General features: G+C 49.9%; 1 protein-coding gene across 1 annotated transcript in view; it reads left to right on the forward strand.

The window, feature by feature from the left end:
• Positions 1-20,140, forward strand: part of LOC147750765 (uncharacterized) — a 31,041-nt gene extending 10,901 nt beyond the window's left edge. The window contains exons 7-9 of the mRNA XM_086930873.1: positions 16,526-16,576; positions 17,182-17,205; positions 20,087-20,140. Coding sequence (XP_086786999.1) covers positions 16,526-16,576; positions 17,182-17,205; positions 20,087-20,140 — 129 coding nt within the window. The remainder of the gene's footprint in view (positions 1-16,525; positions 16,577-17,181; positions 17,206-20,086) is intronic.
• Positions 20,141-20,819: the final 679 nt, after the last annotated feature.

Genomic DNA, 20,819 nt, shown 5'->3' on the forward strand with positions numbered 1-20,819 from the left:
TGGCGACAAACGTGGGGACGGCCTGTCCCGCCTGGGTGAGGCCGGGACCTCGAGTTTCGCGGCCTGAGCCGGCCTCCTGGGGACTCCTATATAGACACTCCATCCAGGGGCCTGGGGCCTCCAGCACTAGTGGCAGTACCCGGGGGTCCTGAGCCTTGTTGGGAGGGGTGCCTGCCCTGCCCGGTGTGCGGTCCCGGCGAGCCCGTGGTAGGCCATGACCAGAGCCGGAGGTGGCGGCCCGCCTAAACATGGCCCTATTGATAAATTCACGGGGCCTAGTGGTGGCTCCGGAGCGGCTGGTGGCAGCGGTGGCCCTGGGCCGGACAATGCGGCGATCCTGGTGGCCATCACCCAATCCCGGGACACGCTTGATGCTAAAATCGGGGCGGTAGGAGCGGATGTCACGCTGTTGCGCCAGGACCTCCGGAATGCGGTGGGACGGATCACCGAAGCCGAATCCCGGATCACGGTGACCGAAACGGACATTGGCTCCCTGAAGAAGAGGTTAGCGGAGGTGGAGGGAGTCCAGAAGACGTTGGCGGCCCGCGTGGAGGACGCCGAAGGGCGCGCACGGAGTAACAACCTCCGCTTCATTGGCTTTCCGGAGCGGTGCGAGAAGGACGACATGGAGGGGTTCTTGACCCGGTGGCTGGAGAGCTGGTTTCCCGAAGGGGTACTGTCCACGTGCTTTGTTATCGAGAGGGCACACAGGGCCCTAACCCAGCGGCCACCGGAGGGTGAGCGTCCCAGGCCAGTCATCGCCCGGCTGTTGAACTATCACGACCGCGATGTTATCCTGCGGGAGGCGAGGAACAAAGGCTCGCTCACCTTTGAAAATCGTACCATCATGATCTTTCCTGACTACACGAAGATGGTGCAGCAGCAGAGACAATCCTTTGTGGCCGCCAAAGCCAAGTTGAGGGGCCTGAAGCTCCAATACTCTCTCCTATACCCAGCCCGTCTACGAGTGGTGCACCAGTCCCGGACACATTTCTTTGATTCACCCGAGGAGGTATTCCGTTGGACCGACGAGGCGGTGCGACTCCGGCCGCATGCCCAGCCGGGTCTGGATCCAGGCAGGTCCCAGGGGTCATCGCCGGAGCGGACGAACCGCCAGAACCGGAAGGGTCGACACCGGAGGTCCCGATCTCGGAAGCGGTCGGCCTCCGCCAGTGCATCGCAGACAGGTGGTGCGAGGGACTCGGAACATTCTGATACCGGCAGTTGAACTTAGATGGGACTGGACCTTGTTTGCTGGGTGCTGAGTTGCCCTTCATCGGCTGGTGAGACTGTTCTATTATGACTTCCTTATACCAGTCTGTTCCCGTTTGCGGACTCCTATCACTTTTAGCGGGAGCGCAATAGGGCTCGGGAGGCGCCTTTTGTGGGCCTCTGACCCTCACGGTTGTGAGTGTTGTGGGGGGGTGGAGAGTGTGTGTTGATTGGGGTGTTGGGATCCATTGGTATGGCGGGCCCTGGGTTCTCTGTTCTGGACCCGGGTCTCTCCATGCCGCGACAGATACTTCAATGTTCTCTGAGGTATTGGGGTGGGGGGAGCGGGGCGAGGGGGGATGTTTTTCCGTTGCTGATGTTTGGGGGGGTCTGGGTCTGGGGGGGTTGCTGAGTGTTGGGGTTGGGAGGGTGGGACCACACGTGTCTATGACTCTTGATTTTGTTGATTTGTGGGGTGCGCCGGGGTGGTGTGGAGGGCCGGGTGCTGGTCACTGTGTTGATAATGGCTGATCATACGACTATGTCTCCTCAAAAGACCCTGCGTGTTGTGACATGGAATGTGAGAGGAATTCTGGATAAAATCAAGCGTGGGGCTGTGCTACGTTGGGGGAAGAGGGAGATGGTGGACGTGCTGCTGCTTTAGGAGACCCACATGCTGGGCTCCAAGGCCCTTAGCCTCCAGAGGTTCGGTTTTCAACAAGTGTACCATGCGGGCTATACGAGGGGCTCGCGGGGGTGGCTATCTTGGTGCACCGCAGGGTGGCTTACGTGCATGAAAAGCAATGGATTGACCCTCAGGGCCGATATGTTTTCATCAAGGGCCTGCTGGGCACCGAACAAGTGGTTTTTGGTAGCGTGTACGCCCCCCCCCTCTCCAATGGGCCCTGTCTGAGTGGCTGTTTGTGCTGTGGGACGAGATTCCGGAGGTGCTGACCATGGTGGGAGGTGACTGGAATGAGGTTATGGATGTGGGCTTGGATCGTCGGAGGCGGGTGCCTGTTGTGGTGGTTCCCCCCCCAGCTGCTGCTCCCACCAGATTGCGTGCAACTGTGAGTGGCCTGGGGTGGGTTGATGTGTGGCGACATTTTCATCCTGCTGCGCGTGAATTCACATATGTGTCGGCGGTGCATGGGTCCTTTTCGAGGCTGGACTATCTGTTTGTGCCGGGTGCCTGTCTGAGTCGAGTCAGAGATGCTGTGATACTCCCCAGGGGCCTGTCTGATCACTCCCCTGTCCTAGCTACCATGACCCTCCCTTCAAAACGACAGCCGTTTCGATGGCGGATGTCATCCTGGCAGCTGCAACAGCTCGAGTATGTGCATCACCTGCGAGAGGCGATTGATCACTATTGGCGCGAGAATCTAGTGGGTGATGTGGATGCAATGGTGGTGTGGGAGGCGCTGAAACCCACGTTGCGGGGTATTGATATCGCTTGGTGCGTGGCTGCTCGGCGGAAGCATCGGGAGGCCATTGTGACCGCCGCCCGTGTGGAGGAGCTGGAGCAGCGTGGTAGTCTCGGGGGCGACGAAGGCATGGTGCGGCAGCTCCTGCAGGCCCAACAGTCGTACGCCTCCGTCCTATACGATGAAGCCCGGCTGGCGTGGCTCGCCACGCGCAGCAGGGTGTACCAGTGGGGCGACAAGTCCTGTACTATGCTACATAGGTTGTGTCAGGCGACCTTCCAGCCTCTTGTGTTGCCGGGTCTTACGGCGGAGGACAGCTCGATTATGACCGACCCAGACTTACTGGCGGCTAGCTTTGCCCGTTATTACGAGACGCAATACGCCCCTTGTGATCACTTGGAAGCGGGTGGGATCTCCGCATATCTTGATGACCTGCTACCGCAGGCCGTTCCTGATGAGACCAGGACCGCCCTAGACGCCCCGCTCACGGCTGAGGAACTCGGGGAGGCCCTGGGTCAACTGAATACCGGGAAGGCGCCCGGCCCGAGCGGATACCCATGCGAATTCTATAAAAAGTTTCACGTCCAGCTGGGGCCCCACTATCGGCGTGCCCTGGAGGCGGCGCGGGCTCAGGGGGAGCTGCCGCCGGACTGGCGCCATGCCGAGATCGTGGTCTTCTTGAAGCCGGGCAGGGAGCCGGACCGACACGACTCTTACCGGCCAATTTCCCTTTTAAACATCGAGGCCAAGATTCTGGCTAAGGCCTTAGCGAACCGCCTATTGCCCCACATTGCCGACCTGGTCCACCCCGACCAGGCTGGATTCATGCCTGGGACGGCCACCCGGCATAACATCCGACGGGCGCAAGCGGCGGTGGATGCTATGGGTACTAGAGACGAGCAGGTGGCACTCTTCTTGGCGGATATGAACAGAGCCTTTGATTCTGTGAGTTGGGTATACCTGTTCGCCCTATTAGCCCGCCTCAACCTGGGGCCGGTTTTCCTGTCGTACGTCCGTCTTCTCTACACAAACGTAACGGCCTCGGTCCGAGTGGCCGGAGCTACCTCTGGGCGCTTCCATATAGGTCGAGGTACTCGGCAGGGTTGCCCTCTGTCCCCGTATCTGTTTGCCCTTGCAATGGAGCCCCTGGCGTCGCAGGTACGAGCGGATGCCCAGTTGCGTGGCTTTGTCTGGAATGAGGACCTGGCGGATAGGATTGCGCTGTATGCGGATGACGTCCTCTTCTTTCTCACCGACCTACGGCTCTCGGGTCCCCGGGTTCTGGAGATCATGCGTGCGTTTGGCGAGGCCTCGGTGTCAGACTCCACGCTGCCGGATCCGGTTGATGCACATATGACTCCACCTCCCGATCTCACCAACACGCTAGTAATAGTAACACAGCGTGTTCGAGTGATAGGGCGAGGGAAAACAGAAAACAAACAAGGAGGGGACGGAAGGGGGCTGCAGGGAAGGGACAGCTGGAAGACAAGAAAACAATCATACAGGTTATTCAGATTCACCTTGAACCCCTACACTCTCTTTGATTCACTAAGTAAGCATAAAGGTTCACCTTTACTTAAAGAAGAATGCTCCTCCTCCTCCCTGTATTCCTTAATGTTGATGTTCGCCACAATGGTCCCTAAAGAACACAAACACTGTTATTGTCTAGTCTCTCCCAGAATCACAGATAATGCTCTCTATTAGTAATGAACCTACCCTGCCTTGTGTGGAAGTGAGTTCAAATTATAATCATGTGAAGAAACCCAAAAATCCCATGTGAATTCCACAACAATCCTCTTCAGCAAATAAGTCTGTTCACATATATACAATACTCTCCATAAGCTTCCTGAAGGACACGGTAAGACGCAGCTCCTACTACTGTCTTCCGCTCTCTATTTCGCATCCAGCTTTCCTTTTATTAATTCCACTCCAAAAACGGAAAGGTGTAGGATCTCCCCCCACTACCTTCCGCTTTGGCACTTGCTTAAGTAAGCACTAGTGTCTTTCTTCGTAACGGAAGTACGCAGACCCTTTAATCCGCCGTACTCCGTTCTCACTGAATGCCAACAAAATCCTTCAAAGCAACTTTAAACGTTCAGGCGCTTTTATTGACTACCCCACAGCTTAGGCAACTAACGCGTTAAATCTCACGCGTATTTCAATGACTCACAGTACTGTCGCCGCTGTTACTCGGGTTCCTCCAATCTCCGGACTTAATTTCTCGTCAGCCTTTTGCTCCAAACAATCCTCGTCTCTCCAGCGAGGATTCAAATATTCCGGATGCGCTGACCTCGCGCTACAGCAAAAAAGGACTGAAAGCGCTGACCTCGCGCTACGGAAAGAAGGACAGAAAAGCGCCGACCTCGCGCTTCGAGGCTTAACTCCAAAAGCGCTTCTCAAGTCTCTGCGCGCACACGCGCCTGAAGTTAAATCAAAGCCCAATTCCTCCTACGAAGTCTTTCGCCACGCACTCTTCTCCAGACTCTCCCAAACACAGGAGAATACACAAAATCACGAACAACGTGATGCGAGGCCGCCCTACTTTTATGGCGCCCCGCCCCCACACTAGATTTCTGGGAGTTGTAGTTCAGGGATTTAGGTGGCGCTGCTCGGCCAGTCCTGACAGAATGTCCCCCCTCCCTAGCGCCTTCTAGGGCCCGGCTTATTTGGAAATCTCCTGTGAAAAGAACGAACTGCAGCAGGAGCATGCACATCCGTGCTCCGCTCCCATGAGTCATCTTCAGCCGAATACCCCTTCCATGACACCAGGTATTTCAGCTCTCCCCTGCACCACTTGGCGTCCCTGATACTCCTCACTTCATACTCCATACCACCATCACACATTACCGGCGGAGGGGCTACTCTACGTGAAGTAAGGGCAGGTTTCAACAATTGCACATGGAATACTGGGTGTATGCGCATTGACCCTGGTAACTTCAACTTATAGGTCACGGGGTTCACCTGTCTTACTATGGTGTATGGGCCTATATATCTCGGGTGGAACACGCTGCGCAATTTAAACCTGATGTTCTTTGTAGACAGCCATACCTTATCCCCCACTACGTACCGGCGACTCTCAATCCGGTGACGGTCTTCCCACTTTTTGTACGCCTCCTTCGCTTTGTTCAGATGTACCTGCACCCCCTTATGGACCCTTCTCAGCATCAGAATTCTTTCTTTCACGGCTGGCTGGTCACTAAGATCAGAGGGTATGTCAACAGGCAGTGTATTAGCATCGAAACCATAATTGGCCTTGAAAGGTGACATTCCCGTTGAGCTATGCCATGCGTTGTTATAGGCCAGCTCTGCCATCCATAACAGTTCCACCCAAGACTCATGAGCTTCCTTAGAATAGCATCTTAGGTATTTCTTTAACGTCTGGTTCAAACGCTCGGTCTGCCCATCAGTCTGTGGGTGGAAACTGGTAGATAAGTTGGACTCAATGTTCAGGGCACTACACCACATGCGCCAGAAACGGGCAATAAACTGCGGTCCTCTATCGGACACGATCACCCTAGGAATACCGTGTAATCTGACCACATTGCTCGCTAGCAATTGGGCCGTTTGGCTGGCATTCGGGAGGGTCTTACAAGGGATAAAGTGTCCCATCTTGGTGAGGCTATCAACCACTACCAACACTGCTGATAAGCCCTTATCCATTGGAAGACCCGACACAAAGTCCAAGCTGATATGCTGCCATGGTTGACTGGGGGTAGGCATGGGTATTAATTTCCCTGCTTTCTTGGAGGTCATCCCCTTGGCTCTAGCACACACCTCACAACGGGCCACCCACTCAGTAACATCCTTGCTCATGGTTGCCCACCAGAAGTGTCTTTTGACAGTTTCGAGAGTTTTACGTATACCAGGGTGTCCTAACAGTTCCCCTTCATGACACCAGCCAATAGCTTTCTTCCGTAAAGGAACTGTGGGTAAATACAGCTTTCCCTGAAAGAACGGCAACCCGTCTCTCATTTTACAATCCAGTCTGTCATGCGCCCATGACCCCCATCCACCCGGATACTGATGGTTCCTCACCTCATCCAAAAAGGTTTCCGCCCTCACCACACACAGAACCTTCCCTGATGGAATAATCGCCTGTTTCTCGTCCACACACTCCACTGGCATTGTTTGTCTAGACAAGGCATCCGCCTTCCTATTTTCAGACCCCGGGCGGAACGTGACCACAAAATTAAACTCTGCAAAAAAGAGAGTCCATCTCATCTGTCTTGCTGTCAGGTGCCTAGCCGAGGACATAAACTGTAGATTCTTATGGTCTGTATACACCGTAATGGTATGCAGGGCCCCCCATAGATAGTGCCTCCATTCCTGGAAAGCTCTCTTGATGGAGAGCAATTCCCTTTCGGCTATGGTGTAATTGAGTTCAGCCGGACTCAATTTCTTTGACAGGAAGGCCACTGGGTGCAACTGCCCTGTACTACTGTCCCTCTGGGATAGCACTGCCCCGATTGCTTCGTCCGAAGCATCTGCCTCAACCACAAAAGGATGTTCTAAATTGGGATGTGACAGCACCGGGGCAGAGATGAAAGATGACTTAAGAGTTTGGAATGACTCCCCTGCAGCAGCTGTCCACTCAAAAGGAACCCCTTTTTTCAATAGTTTTGTAATGGGCACTGCCAGCAAGGAAAAATGCAATATGAAGCGCCTGTAGTAGTTAGCGAAGCCCAGAAAACTCTGAACTTCCTTCACATTCTTCGGTACCGGCCAGTCTCTCACTGCCTCCAACTTGCGCTCAGACATTTGCAACCCCGAGGGACTGATCATCACCCCCAGGAACTCCACACTGTGCACTCCAAACTCACATTTACTGAGTTTAACAAAAAGGCTATGTTCCCTCAGTTTCATCAACACCTTGCTGACCTGTTCCACATGACAACCTTCATCCATAGAGTACACCAGGATGTCATCGATGTACACTACAACGAATAGGTCTATGTACTCCTTCAAGACGTCATTAATCAGAAATTGAAATGCCGCCGGGGCATTACACAGCCCAAAGGGCATGACCAGATATTCATATAGGCCATACCGCGTCTTGAATGCCGTCTTCCACTCATCCCCCTCGCGTACCCGGACCAAGTGATAGGCTCCTCGCAAATCCAAGCGAGTATAGATCACTGCCTCCCTCACTTGGTCAATCAGTACCGTGATGAGGGGGAGAGGGTAACGGTTACGAATGGTGTTTCTATTCAAGACGCGGTAGTCCACACATGCCCTCAGATCACCATTAGCTTTCGCTATAAAGAAAAGAGGAGAGGCTGCAGGGGAACGAGATGGTCTTATGAAGCCTATACTTTCGTAATGATCGATGTATTCCTTTAAGTGCACCGTCTCAGGAACAGATAAGGCATATACTCGGCACGTAGGAATCACTGCCCCGTCGATCAAATCAATCCGGCAGTCATAAGGTCTGTGAGGTGGCAACTCCTCAGCTCTGCTTTCACTGAATACATCCCGAAATGCTTCATAACATTTCGGGAGGTTCACTTCCTTCTCAGCGGCTGTAGCCACCATAAACTGCAAGGCCAACACTGCTACAGGAGAAGACACATACGGTACCAGGTGTTCCTTGCAAAACCCCGAAGAGAAATGCACCGTGCGAGATTTCCAATCAATGGTAGGGTTATGGAATGTAAACCACGGCATCCCTAGATTTATTTCATATTGTGGAGCCTCTATTATGTTCAACTCCACCCTTTCCACATGCCTTCCCTCTGACACCTCAATAGACAATTCTACCTCAGCCGTTTTTTCCGTTATCAGGCCTGATTTAATCGGCTGACCATCTACGGCTAAAACCTCCTCTGGATTGCCTCTTGGTATTCTAGGAATCTTCAAACGAGCCACCAACCCATTATCTATAAAATTACCAGTGGCCCCTGAGTCCAGCATGACCATTACTTGATGGGATTTCTGTTCACACTCCAAGGTCATAACCAATACCAGATGGGACTCGGTTTCCCCTATACCTGAGGAAGACAAGGATGTAAGCTTCCAATCGGGGTTCTCCTCTTTAGTCGGCAACGGTACCAAACCCTCCTCACTCTCTCTGGCCGTATTGGACACCGCTACCCTTTGGTTTTTGTTCCAAGTGTTCGAAGTCTTGGGTTTAGAGGGGCACTCGCGTACATAGTGGCCCTTCTTCCCACAATACATACAAAGGCCTTTTACCCTCCTGCTCTCTCTTTCAGTTTTAGACAATGGGGGTCGAATAGCTCCTATCTCCATAGGCTCTGCCCCTGCCTCTGCGGAACCCAGGGCTCTCGTAGGAAAACTCACAGTACGGGCGTAACCCCTGTCCCATCTTCTTCGATCCCCACTCCTCTCCGTTAGCCTACCATCCAATCTCATGACCAAATTCACCATATCCACACACGTCGTAGGTTGAGGATCTATGTGTGCTACTGCATCCTTCAATTCCTCCCTCAACCCCTGATAAAACAGAGTCATTCTTTTGCCCTCTGGCCACTCAGTTTCGGCAATCAGACGGTTAAACGTAGTCAGGTAAGTAATCAAATCACTCCTACCCTGCCGCAGGGACAACAACTCTTTATCCGCACTGAAATTTGTGGCCCTCCTGTCAAAGACTTTTTCGAATTCTTCTCTGAATGCTGTCCAATTGGACAACATGGCATCGTCTCGTTTTATTAGAGGGACTGCCCAATTGGCAGCATCACCCACCAAATAAGATATGGCAAACGCTACCCTAGAATGGTTATTGGGAAAAGAGGCAGGCTTACAAGAGAAATGGAGCATTATTTGCGTCATGAAAGCCTGCGTTTTACTAGGATCCCCCCCATACCTCTCAGGGGTGGCTAACGGGATAGGAGGGGGAACCGTAACCTGAATCTGCGCAGGACCTGTAGAAAAAGGGTTCTTGGATAATTGTTCTACCCTATCCTTAAGCAGAACAGCCTCTGCCTTGGACGCTGCCAGTTCCTGTTGAACCAAAACCAAGGCCCTCAACACATCATCCAAGGTGGCCATATGTACTCCAAACAGACCCGGCAGAATGCAATTCGTGGGTTCGTGATTCTGTCAGACTCCACGCTGCCGGATCCGGTTGATGCACATATGACTCCACCTCCCGATCTCACCAACACGCTAGTAATAGTAACACAGCGTGTTCGAGTGATAGGGCGAGGGAAAACAGAAAACAAACAAGGAGGGGACGGAAGGGGGCTGCAGGGAAGGGACAGCTGGAAGACAAGAAAACAATCATACAGGTTATTCAGATTCACCTTGAACCCCTACACTCTCTTTGATTCACTAAGTAAGCATAAAGGTTCACCTTTACTTAAAGAAGAATGCTCCTCCTCCTCCCTGTATTCCTTAATGTTGATGTTCGCCACAATGGTCCCTAAAGAACACAAACACTGTTATTGTCTAGTCTCTCCCAGAATCACAGATAATGCTCTCTATTAGTAATGAACCTACCCTGCCTTGTGTGGAAGTGAGTTCAAATTATAATCATGTGAAGAAACCCAAAAATCCCATGTGAATTCCACAACAATCCTCTTCAGCAAATAAGTCTGTTCACATATATACAATACTCTCCATAAGCTTCCTGAAGGACACGGTAAGACGTAGCTCCTACTATTGTCTTCCGCTCTCTATTTCGCATCCAGCTTTCCTTTTATTAATTCCACTCCAAAAACGGAAAGGTGTAGGATCTCCCCCCACTACCTTCCGCTTTGGCACTTGCTTAAGTAAGCACTAGTGTCTTTCTTCGTAACGGAAGTACGCAGACCCTTTAATCCGCCGTACTCCGTTCTCACTGAATGCCAACAAAATCCTTCAAAGCAACTTTAAACGTTCAGGCGCTTTTATTGACTACCCCACAGCTTAGGCAACTAACGCGTTAAATCTCACGCGTATTTCAATGACTCACAGTACTGTCGCCGCTGTTACTCGGGTTCCTCCAATCTCCGGACTTAATTTCTCGTCAGCCTTTTGCTCCAAACAATCCTCGTCTCTCCAGCGAGGATTCAAATATTCCGGATGCGCTGACCTCGCGCTACAGCAAAAAAGGACTGAAAGCGCTGACCTCGCGCTACGGAAAGAAGGACAGAAAAGCGCCGACCTCGCGCTTCGAGGCTTAACTCCAAAAGCGCTTCTCAAGTCTCTGCGCGCACACGCGCCTGAAGTTAAATCAAAGCCCAATTCCTCCTACGAAGTCTTTCGCCACGCACTCTTCTCCAGACTCTCCCAAACACAGGAGAATACACAAAATCACGAACAACGTGATGCGAGGCCGCCCTACTTTTATGGCGCCCCGCCCCCACACTAGATTTCTGGGAGTTGTAGTTCAGGGATTTAGGTGGCGCTGCTCGGCCAGTCCTGACACTCGGGTCTTCGTCTTAACCTTAATAAATCGACCCTGTGGGTGCTGGGTGGCGGAGTGGTTGCCGACCCCTGGGCTGCAGAGTTGCGAGTGGCGACGGATGGCCTGAAATATCTGGGCGTTTTCCTATCGGAGTCGCGGGTCGTGGCCTGGGCGCGTGGAGTCCTGCCGGTGTGGGAGCTGGTACAGGCTGATGTCAAAACTTGGTCCAGAATGCCGCTCACTATCTTTGGGAGATCGGCCATCTTCAAGATGGTGGCGCTTCTGCGTCTCCTATACCAGCTCCAGAATTTCCCATACCCCATCGGCCTGGAGTGGTTCCGTCAGGTTAACTCAGTGTTGGGCCGCTTCCTGTGGGATGGCGGTGCGGCCAGGGTGGCATTGAGGACGTGCTTTTTGTCCACATACTGTGGCGGCCTGGCCACCTCGGACCTCCTCTCCTACTACCAAGCTTCCCAACTACTTGTCCTTAATGAGTGGTGGTATGGCGATAGAGGTGACCCGGCTTACGCCCTGGAACGATCACTCATGGGTGATCGCACGCTCCACACCATCCTTTATTCGGCTCGCCTGCGTCGTGGGTTACCTTCGGTCACAAGGGTGGTCTTTGCTGTGTGGCGACAGTCATTGCGCCGCATGGGATGTGGGGCAGGTTGACGGCTGAGACGCCGCTTTGGCATAATGGTCTGCTCCCGGAGCTAGCGGCCCTGACCGGCTTTGAGGGTTGGGAAGCCATAGGGGTTACACAACTGGGCCAGGTCATGTCCGGCACCACCCTCAAATCCTTCGAGGAGCTCCGCACGGAATTCCAAATGCCTCAGTCCCAGTTCTTCCGCTACCTCCAGCTGCGACATGCCCTCACCCCGAGCATCGCCGGCCTCGACTCCTTGCCAGAGTTTAGCCCGATCGAGGCTAAAGTGTTTATGGGAGACCTGGGAGACAGAAAGGTCTCTAGGATATACCAGACGCCTATTATCCACTGCTCCTCCACCCTGCACTCTCTTCGGGAGGCATGGGAGGTGGACGTGGGCCCTCTTGATGAAGACGATTGGAGGGAGGCGCTGGAGTCCCCACGTGGAACCGCCATTGCTGTCCGGCTCCGGCTCATCCAATTCAAATACCTGCATCGCGCTTACTATACGCGTGAACGACTGTGGAAAGCTGGTTTGATTGCATCCCCGGAATGCTTGCGCTGTGGGTCGGTGCCTGGGTCCCTAATGCACACTGTGTGGACGTGTGGCCGGCTGACTGGGTTCTGGAGGGGTGTGTGGAGTTGCCTGGCTGAGGTGCTGGGCTGGGACCTTCCTCGTACCCACCGGTTGGGCCTACTGTACATCATGGAAGGGGTTGGGGGTAACATATATAAACTCCACTTGTTGCTTTTGGGGCTGGTCGTGGCTAAGCGGGACCTGGCCCGGGCATGGAAAGCAGTGAGGGCCCCCCCCTGTCTGCATGGAAGGCTGGGCTGGATTATTTCATGGGTCTGGAGAGGCCGATCTTTGAAGCGAGGGGCTGCCCTCGCAAGCACTACAAAATTTGGAAGCGTTGGGCCGACTACCGTGGTCTATCCCTGGACCCCCCGGCGGAGCGAGAGGAGGACATTTGACCACAGTGACACTATTGGCCCGAAGCGGCGTAGCCCTGGTGGCGCTACACCTGCTTACTTTTCTTTATTGCTTTCTATGCACGTGTGGTAGGGGGGGGTTGGGGGGGTGTTCGGGGCTGGGGGGGTGGAGTTGTGGGATCGGGTGGGTTGCTGGGGAGTTTCTATACTGAGCCTATTCTTGAGTCTGCTCCATCATTTGCTGTCTACGTCATTGCTATATTGATATTGTCGTGGTGTTCTTCGGTTGTGGAGATGCCACATTTTCGATGCTCATTTGCTCAATAAAATTGGTTATGAAAAAAAAAGAAACCTTAAATCTTATTTTTACCACAAAGAAGCATTGGTAACTGTAAAATTTGTAAACTTTTGTAAAGTTTGTAAGAGTTGAGTTTGACTATTCTGACGCGGCTTGGATGACAATATCCGACAAGGATAAGGTCTAGGGGGTCAGTAACCAGTTACTTGGATACATAAGCTTTTTCGGTCCAGTTCCAAACTTTACAGCATGACCGCCATAGACTTCAACAGAGTGGTCCTGAGGTTGCGAAATCATGAGATGGAAGATGCTCAAAGATGCTCCTGGTGCTGTGCGGTCTATGAGGGTGCCTTTGTGGTTACTCCTCAGTCCACGTGCCAGATGAGGTGACTTTAGCCACAGAAGTTAGGGTTCCTCAAAGTTCTATTTGCAACCACAGAAGGGCAACTGTGGCTGGGCTACTGTTTTCTGTCCATCTCAGTCCCAGCAGTATCCTTTGGCAGAGGCTGGTACCCCTCATGGGTGATCATCCTGGACTCAGATGATACTCCTGCGTCCAGTTGACTCTGGTGCAACTTTTGACCATTGTGGATTGGTCTCTTGGGTTCCCCACCAGCGGACTCTGGGTATTCTCCTAAAGTGGGTATTGACTTGCAGAGTTGGCCTACTTCAGCTGTTCATGTGCCTGGTGTTGGTTCCAGGAAGTCATCTGACTGACCATTGAAGTCACTTCTTTGGGCTGGAGCAACATTTTCCTGAGCGAGGAACCAGAGGCACAGTTCTCTCTTCACTAGCCCAAGACGTGGCAGGTGCAGTCCAGCAGATGGCGCAGCATCTCTTTGCCAAGTACAAAGGTCAGCATGGCAGTACTTCAGTCTATTCTCCAGTTCTGATGCAATCTCTGGTTCAGGATGCCAGGGTGCCATATTTATTCCCAGAAAGGTCCCTAGGGGGATGATGTTGTCACTAGCCAAAGGACTACCAGGTCCCCTCCTTCTTGGTGACAACGTTAGATCTATGTATAACATCTAGCATTCCCAGATAGCACTATTCTACCCAATCTCAAGATGTCTGGACCCTTCCTCGGATGTGAGGAGCTTGGTAGCCCACCCTAGAGGTATGCCTACCTGTGAGCTACACGCACATGGCAAAACCAGTTAGGGCACTGGTCTTCCCTTTCTGTCCCCATCACCAGCCTGTCTACCCAAAGAAAGGCCAGCCCCCCAGGAGTGTGAATCACCATTTGCCCACCAAAGGCGGCTTCGTCTTTAAAGCTTTCCTTTTGGGCTAACGTCTTGAATGACTTATGTGAAGGTGAGGTGGCACCTCGCCCTGCGGCAGACTGCTATTGTTCCAAAGCCTAGGAGTTGTTCACACTACTGCCCAGGTAGGCAGAAAGCTGTCTGGTGGTCAGTGACCATGTGACTGATCAAACTGGGTCACAGAGTGGCAACTTTTTAAAAGTTGCATTTCTTTAATAGTAACATTACATTTTACTAGAGCATCAAGTTGGGTGTAATGCCAACATTAATTTGGCACCTTACAGTACTCATCTCAGTAGTCCTGAGAATTCAGCTAATAACCCTGTGTTAGCCAATGGGGCACTAACTTTTCGTCAGCAAATCAACAATTTTTAAGTGATGCTGCTAGGACATATATGTAAAAATACCTATCCTAATAATATTCAGCTCCCAGCCTTAGGGCTCGGTAGGCCTTCCTTAGGGGAGACTTCCATTTATTGTTAAGGAAAGTCAGGGTTTTTTCCATTGGTTTGAAAGTCGGACTAGCAGTTTTCCCACTGCCCTTCCAGTCTGCAATGGCCGGCCGGGAGCCATTTTGTGCTTTGTCACAAACAGGGGGTTTCAATCAGTGCTGCAGCCCTTAATGGACACTCTGTCTTACGTAAACTGGGTACCATACAGGGCAGAAATTGGGACAGAAAGTGGGGATCAAGATTCCAGAAAGTCTGTTTCCTTACCTTACACATAGCACAACATGCATTGGCAAAGCCAGTAAGTCTCACCTATTCGAGCTATTGCCTTTAGCAATGATTTTTAGCCATCCTATACAACATCAGGGCTGTTTAGAAAGAAATGTGCAATGACACGCCAGAGCTAATGCACTTTTATACTAAATAAAAACAATGGGAGAGTAGGTTGATGGGTTAGGAGAACACAGACGGAAGGAGGGCGGGAGAGAAGGACAATGGTAGAGGAGAGGACTCACAAGAGACAATGGGGAACAGCACACGCAATGGAGAATGGGTGGAAAGGGCTGGGGCAGTAAGCTGCCAACAAAGCAGGGGAGGGAGAGCATGGGGAAACACAGACAACAGCGGGTGGGAGGAGGTGGGGAAACATGGACAACAGAGGTTGGATGAAAGGGGCTGGATAAGAAAATTGGCAACAGACGGTGGGCAATACTGGGAAACTAGTGTGAAATAATCAAATACCTTCCAGCCCCACTTCCTCCTCCTGGGCTCTGTGAAAAGTGATCAAAGGGAAACAAAAAACACATGCACGGGCAGAACACAGATGTCTCAGTCGAACGAGTCACATGCCAAGCATCTGGAGCTCACTGCTCAGGCATGAAGGGTCCATCCCTGCCTGACCTCGGGCTTTTTATTTCTGAACAGATCTCAGTGTACTGGCAAATGAAGAGTAGATGCTTGCAAAAGACCTGTGTTTTCCACTCACACATACAACTCTGCACAGCTAGAGCTAAAATTAGTAGAACTTGTTGCTTGATGGCATCTACCGGGTTCAAAATGTGTGATCTTATGCAGTGCCTCGACGCTCAATCAGGTCTGGTCCACACTAATATACGATGTTATAAGTTCTCAGCATGTAGTAAAGTTGGTTTTGAATAAAGCACTATGGGCTACACAGATCTGGTTTAAGTGCTTCGAATGGATTAAGATGGACCCTGAATCAGAAGCGTATCTGTTTCAGGAGCATAGCTATCAATAATGCAGGAGGTGCAGTGGCACATACCAAGGGCAGTGGGTGTGGGTCGCCATCTGGACCTAAGTTATGACTGTCTTTCACTACTTACATGCTGCGGGCCTTAAGCAATCTTGCTAGGCCTGGTCTGCTCCTGGAGCTGCCGGTCTCAAGTGGATTTTATGGGTAAGGGTTAGAGTTCCGGAAGCAATCGGAACACTACATAATTACACAGGCACATCCAATCACCACTGTCCCAAAGAGTTTCCTTAAGTGACATGGACTCGCTGTGCATGGGTCCCAGGATCATGCTAAGTATTAGAGCTTCATCATGACAAAGGCCCAGCTAGAAAATGCACATATTTGTGAACAACACATTAACCAAGCATCGACAAAGATGGGAGGGCGGATGCAAAGACATGGAGGGGAAGGGGGTAGAAGGACGAAGGTCCATTTACGATGGTACGCAATGAGTGGGCTCTAAGCCCTCTGCAAACTAACAAAATGTCATTCAAGCGACAGTGCATGCACTGTCCCAGACAAGACCTAAAAAGGAAGCACTAATTTCTTCTGTATGAGTATACCTGCAAATAAAAATACGTTATGAAAAGAAGTATTTTAAATTATAACATTGTGTGACAATTTTTGGTCACTAGTACTTTTGTCAATGCCGTTCTGTTTGAAAATATGATATTTTACTATATTACTTCTCAATTGTCTTAGATTTCCCTTGGTGCTGAAAAACTATTATTCGAACTGACATGTAAGGGCGTGGTAAGTGATTCATTGTTATGTATCTCAAAGTGGCTTTCTAGGACTTCAGAGCCTCATTCTTCAAATCCCAAGAGCAAAATCCCATGACTTCTCCTCTTTGAAGATCCAATTCTATGTGGGTTTTTTTAGATCTCAGATACAGGCAACTTTAGCTTTTACCAGGTGTATTGCTTCCAATATAAATATAGTAGGTTTGGGGTTTGCCCTTTGCTCTTGATCGGTGGCTTTGTTGTCTATCTCAGTTGTCTCTTCTTGATTCAATGGCTTTCCTCTGTGTTCTTTTCCTGCTAAGTAACATTTCAGTTTCTCAGTGTCCTGATTTGGTTGACGTGCAGTCTTCCACTGCTGACAATGCTTGCAGAACTAGTTTTTCTTTCATTTAAATGCTTCAATGGAGTGCCTATGTTTTCTTGCTTTCTCCAAGTTTTCTACTTCCTCTTTCATTTTGCCCACGTCCAACCTTTTTCTCCTTACTGCTTATACTTGAATTAATTTATCTTTGTGTAATTGACTCCAGCGCTTGAGATGGTATTTTTGGTTCTAAATTATGTTTTTTATCTTCAAAAGATTTACACTAAAGTCACATCTATGTTTTCGTCCCCTAGGGTGACCTTCTGTTAAAACTTGCGGTAAGTTCAAAACAGCTCTTCTTGTTAATATCCCTCAACCCAAGGGGAGCTGTTTATTTTTGTCATTTCTTCATATTCGGAAGGTAGCAGATGAATTTCTCTTCACTGCAAAAACGTTGTTATGTGTGTGTTTTGGGTAGTGAAGATATTTTAGTCCCGTCTCATAAGAAGCTCATGATAGTTTGAAAAAGCAGCTATCTTTTTAGTGTGGCGTTCAGTAACACTACCAACACATTTCAAGTTCAATGTTATGAATGCATTTGTGAATCAGGTTGAGTCTTTAAACATGGGCTTTTGAGAACTCCACATTCTGAACATATAACTTTATGACAAGTGTATCACCAGAGAGTGAGCACACGGTAGGAGTTAGACTTTATTATTCCTGAACGTTAAAACTTCGATGAGGTTTATGTCATCAGCACCTGTCTCTGCACTAAAACTCATTAGAAGCAGCAAGAGGGGGCACTATTAAAGCACATTGTCCATGGCCGAGGTTAAGATTGGGCATGTGAATGTTTTGTAGCCTGTCCAAGTCTTGCCTTGGTTTGCAATAACTACAGCACATACCCCTAAGCACACACACAACCTTGTATGTGCAGTTACTTCAACCCCCTCCTCTGCCAGATGATGCTGGCCGTTGCCCTTACATCTTGAGGGTGTTTGTCGCGTCAGACTGCACCCCCATCAGAGATACCAAGTACTTCGCTAGTCTTCAAAGCACTGGGCACGAGTGCTCCTCTGGGCACTCTTTGTCCGGTGGTCATGGCCATGTGATAAGGAAGCTGCTCGCACTGGAGGTTGCGATGGTTGGTCCAAGGAAGTATCCATGCTCCCTCTGAAAGTCATCCTTTGAGAGCACATACAATATCCGTAACCTCGGTTGCCCTGAACTCAGTAAAACAGAGCGGTACACTGGATCCTTGCATTACATGAAGTTGTAGTCCTCCACATGGTAAACACTGAGGGCCTCATTTACAGGTTTTTGATGCAGGGCATTGTAGTAATTGAGACTGTGCTGCCCTGCATCAAAAGGAAAGGGCAGAAATAGCCATATTCATGATATACGGTGCCTTCCTGTCCTTTCCCACTGCACTGGTGCCGCTTTGGCTACCTTGTGCCAAGGCAGGCACTTTTGTAACATGGTGCATTGTAGGAATGATTGTTTATGTGCTGGAAACAATCAATGGAGTCGTTGTCCTCCTTCGATGTGTGCTGTAGAATGCAGCACGCATGGAAAGCAGGAAAAACTGGGAGGAAGGAAAACATTTCTCCTCGTTATGCCTGCTCTGGGGAGGCGTAAGGTTTTGATGCTGCCTCAGGTTTATGTGATTTCGAAAATCTAGGGCTGCGTCAAAATCCATGGTTGCAACATGGGGACGCCCACTGCAACGCCCAGGGAAGTCCTCCTTGAAGCAGAGTATTGCAACGCAGAGCTTTGCCCTGCCTTGCCTTACTCCATATCTATAGGGCCATGCAAAGCCACAGAGGGTGGCTTTGCATCGTCTCATAGATATGACTAAGAGGCCTGCGTCACCGGAGCGTCATAAAAAGCGACGCTCCAGTGGCACAGGCCTCTAGTAAATCAGCCCCCAAGTGTGTATTGTACAGGAGGCACATCTTTGGTAATATTGATCCCGCAATTTAGCATCTGATATTGGTTGAAAGTGACAAATGCCTTTGTCAAGAGGTCTATGGCACAAAGAAAGCTTATGGCAGAGGTTAGTAACTCAAACATGTTACAGTGACTTCCAGTGATTCATAGAATCAAACTTCCATTAGGTGTCACACTGCACCTCCACAATCGGTCGCAGGAAATTGCAATTTTGTGTGTTGGCTTGGGACTATGTCGTATGTCCAATTCTTGTTCTTCACACTTCCCTGGCTGCACTGGGAATGGGTGCTTGAAGAAAAAGGTTCCATGATTTACACAAATAAACAGGGCTCAAGAAAGTAGAAGCAATAGGCCTAGTCTCATTTTCAATGTTGTCACATGAAAATTCCGTGAAAATAGAACCACTCTGGGAAAGTACACATAACTTTAAAATTCAACTAGGACTAAATTATACATCTATTCCACTAATATTACATTGTAATATTGGGATGTGAAAAGAAGATATGACGTAGGTGAACGTGAAAGAGAACTGCTTGCAAGAGGTAGAGTTCAAACATTTGCTACTGAGTCAGCAATTTAGTAAATTAAATTGGCAATTCCAGGCTTTATTTGTTTACCTCTTGATTCTACATTCATTCTTGTAATTACAGCATGGAGCTGTTCCTGTACAGCAAACGGTGTAAACTGCTCACACCAAGATTACCTGCCTTGGAAGGACTTTCTGTTCACATGAAGACACATGTTATGTCATACAATAGACAGTCTGTCCCTCATGTCCGTAGTGTGCAGAGTTTGGGCTGTAGCAAGCAGGGTACTATTCTCTAGATGGAATGTGTATGTTCTCAGGGAGAGGAGCTTGATGGAAGCAATAGATGCTACATCCTGACTGAAAGCGTTGAGGCATCTTTCATTGGTGAGTGCCCCTCAAGTCTCACGGGGGTCTTCACTGAACTCTTGAAAGTGGCAAAACCACACTCAGACGAGATGATGCGAAATCGGGACTTTTGGGGGGAGCGCCTCCTCTTTCTCCTCTCTTCTCAGTGTTTACTGCATTCAACGTCCAGATGCATTCGGAGTTGCTGACTACTAATATGACAGTCATAAACGACTTTAACATTATGTTGTTCTACATAGGAATTGCAATGTGTTTGTGATGCATGGTGCAAAGATTATAATAGCAAACTCTGTGAAATTCTCAAACTTTTGTATCACAATTTATTTTATGATACATTTTCATTTGAAAAGATCCTTCTTTCTTCCCTTTTCAAGGACCTGCTAAAAGATCTGCCTGTTCTAAGCGTACTCTCTGGACTTGTGAAATAAGGTAAACAGATATTTCATATTTCAAACTCAATTTTATAGTAAACTCAGCAGTGACATCAAGAGGTTGTTCTGACTCACAGACGCCCAGGCCACCTTGGTATTGATGATTGATTCTACTCTTGAAAACGCTACTGCTTGTAAATCATGTTAGAATGTTGATAGACAAGTACATTAATAACGTTTGTGAACGGGTATGGACATTTCCACAGTCTTTCCATGTGGCATTGCATTACCTGCTTCAGCTTTACCGTGACTGTGAGGCAGTATATGAAATTCGACAGGCCCTGTGATTCTCCATGTGTGTATATTTGTGGATATTCTTTCACTTAAACTAGGTGACATGAACCATTTAGCACATGGATCAAGTATCCTTAGACCATGTGGATTAGGCTGCCAATGGGATCTAGAAAGCTCTTTGAGGCATCTGAAATTGCCTTTAATTATAATGTGCACAGTGCCAATGTCTCCAAGAACTGGAAGCTCAGAATAAGGACCTTCAAGCCTCGGGTCTCTATGAAGTAATGTGCAGCCAGTGCAAAAGAGGCATGTGCACTGAAGCAATCCCCTTGACATTGCTGCCTTTTATAGCGGCTCACGACAATATGAGAATTCTGCTGCTACAAAAGCGCAGTGCTCTGCATGGCTCATGGGAGTACTGGGGTGATCCATTGCTCTATCA

This window comes from Lissotriton vulgaris, chromosome 1_1, assembly GCF_964263255.1.
Source record: "Lissotriton vulgaris chromosome 1_1, aLisVul1.2, whole genome shotgun sequence".
NCBI classification, from domain to species: Eukaryota; Metazoa; Chordata; class Amphibia; order Caudata; family Salamandridae; genus Lissotriton; species Lissotriton vulgaris.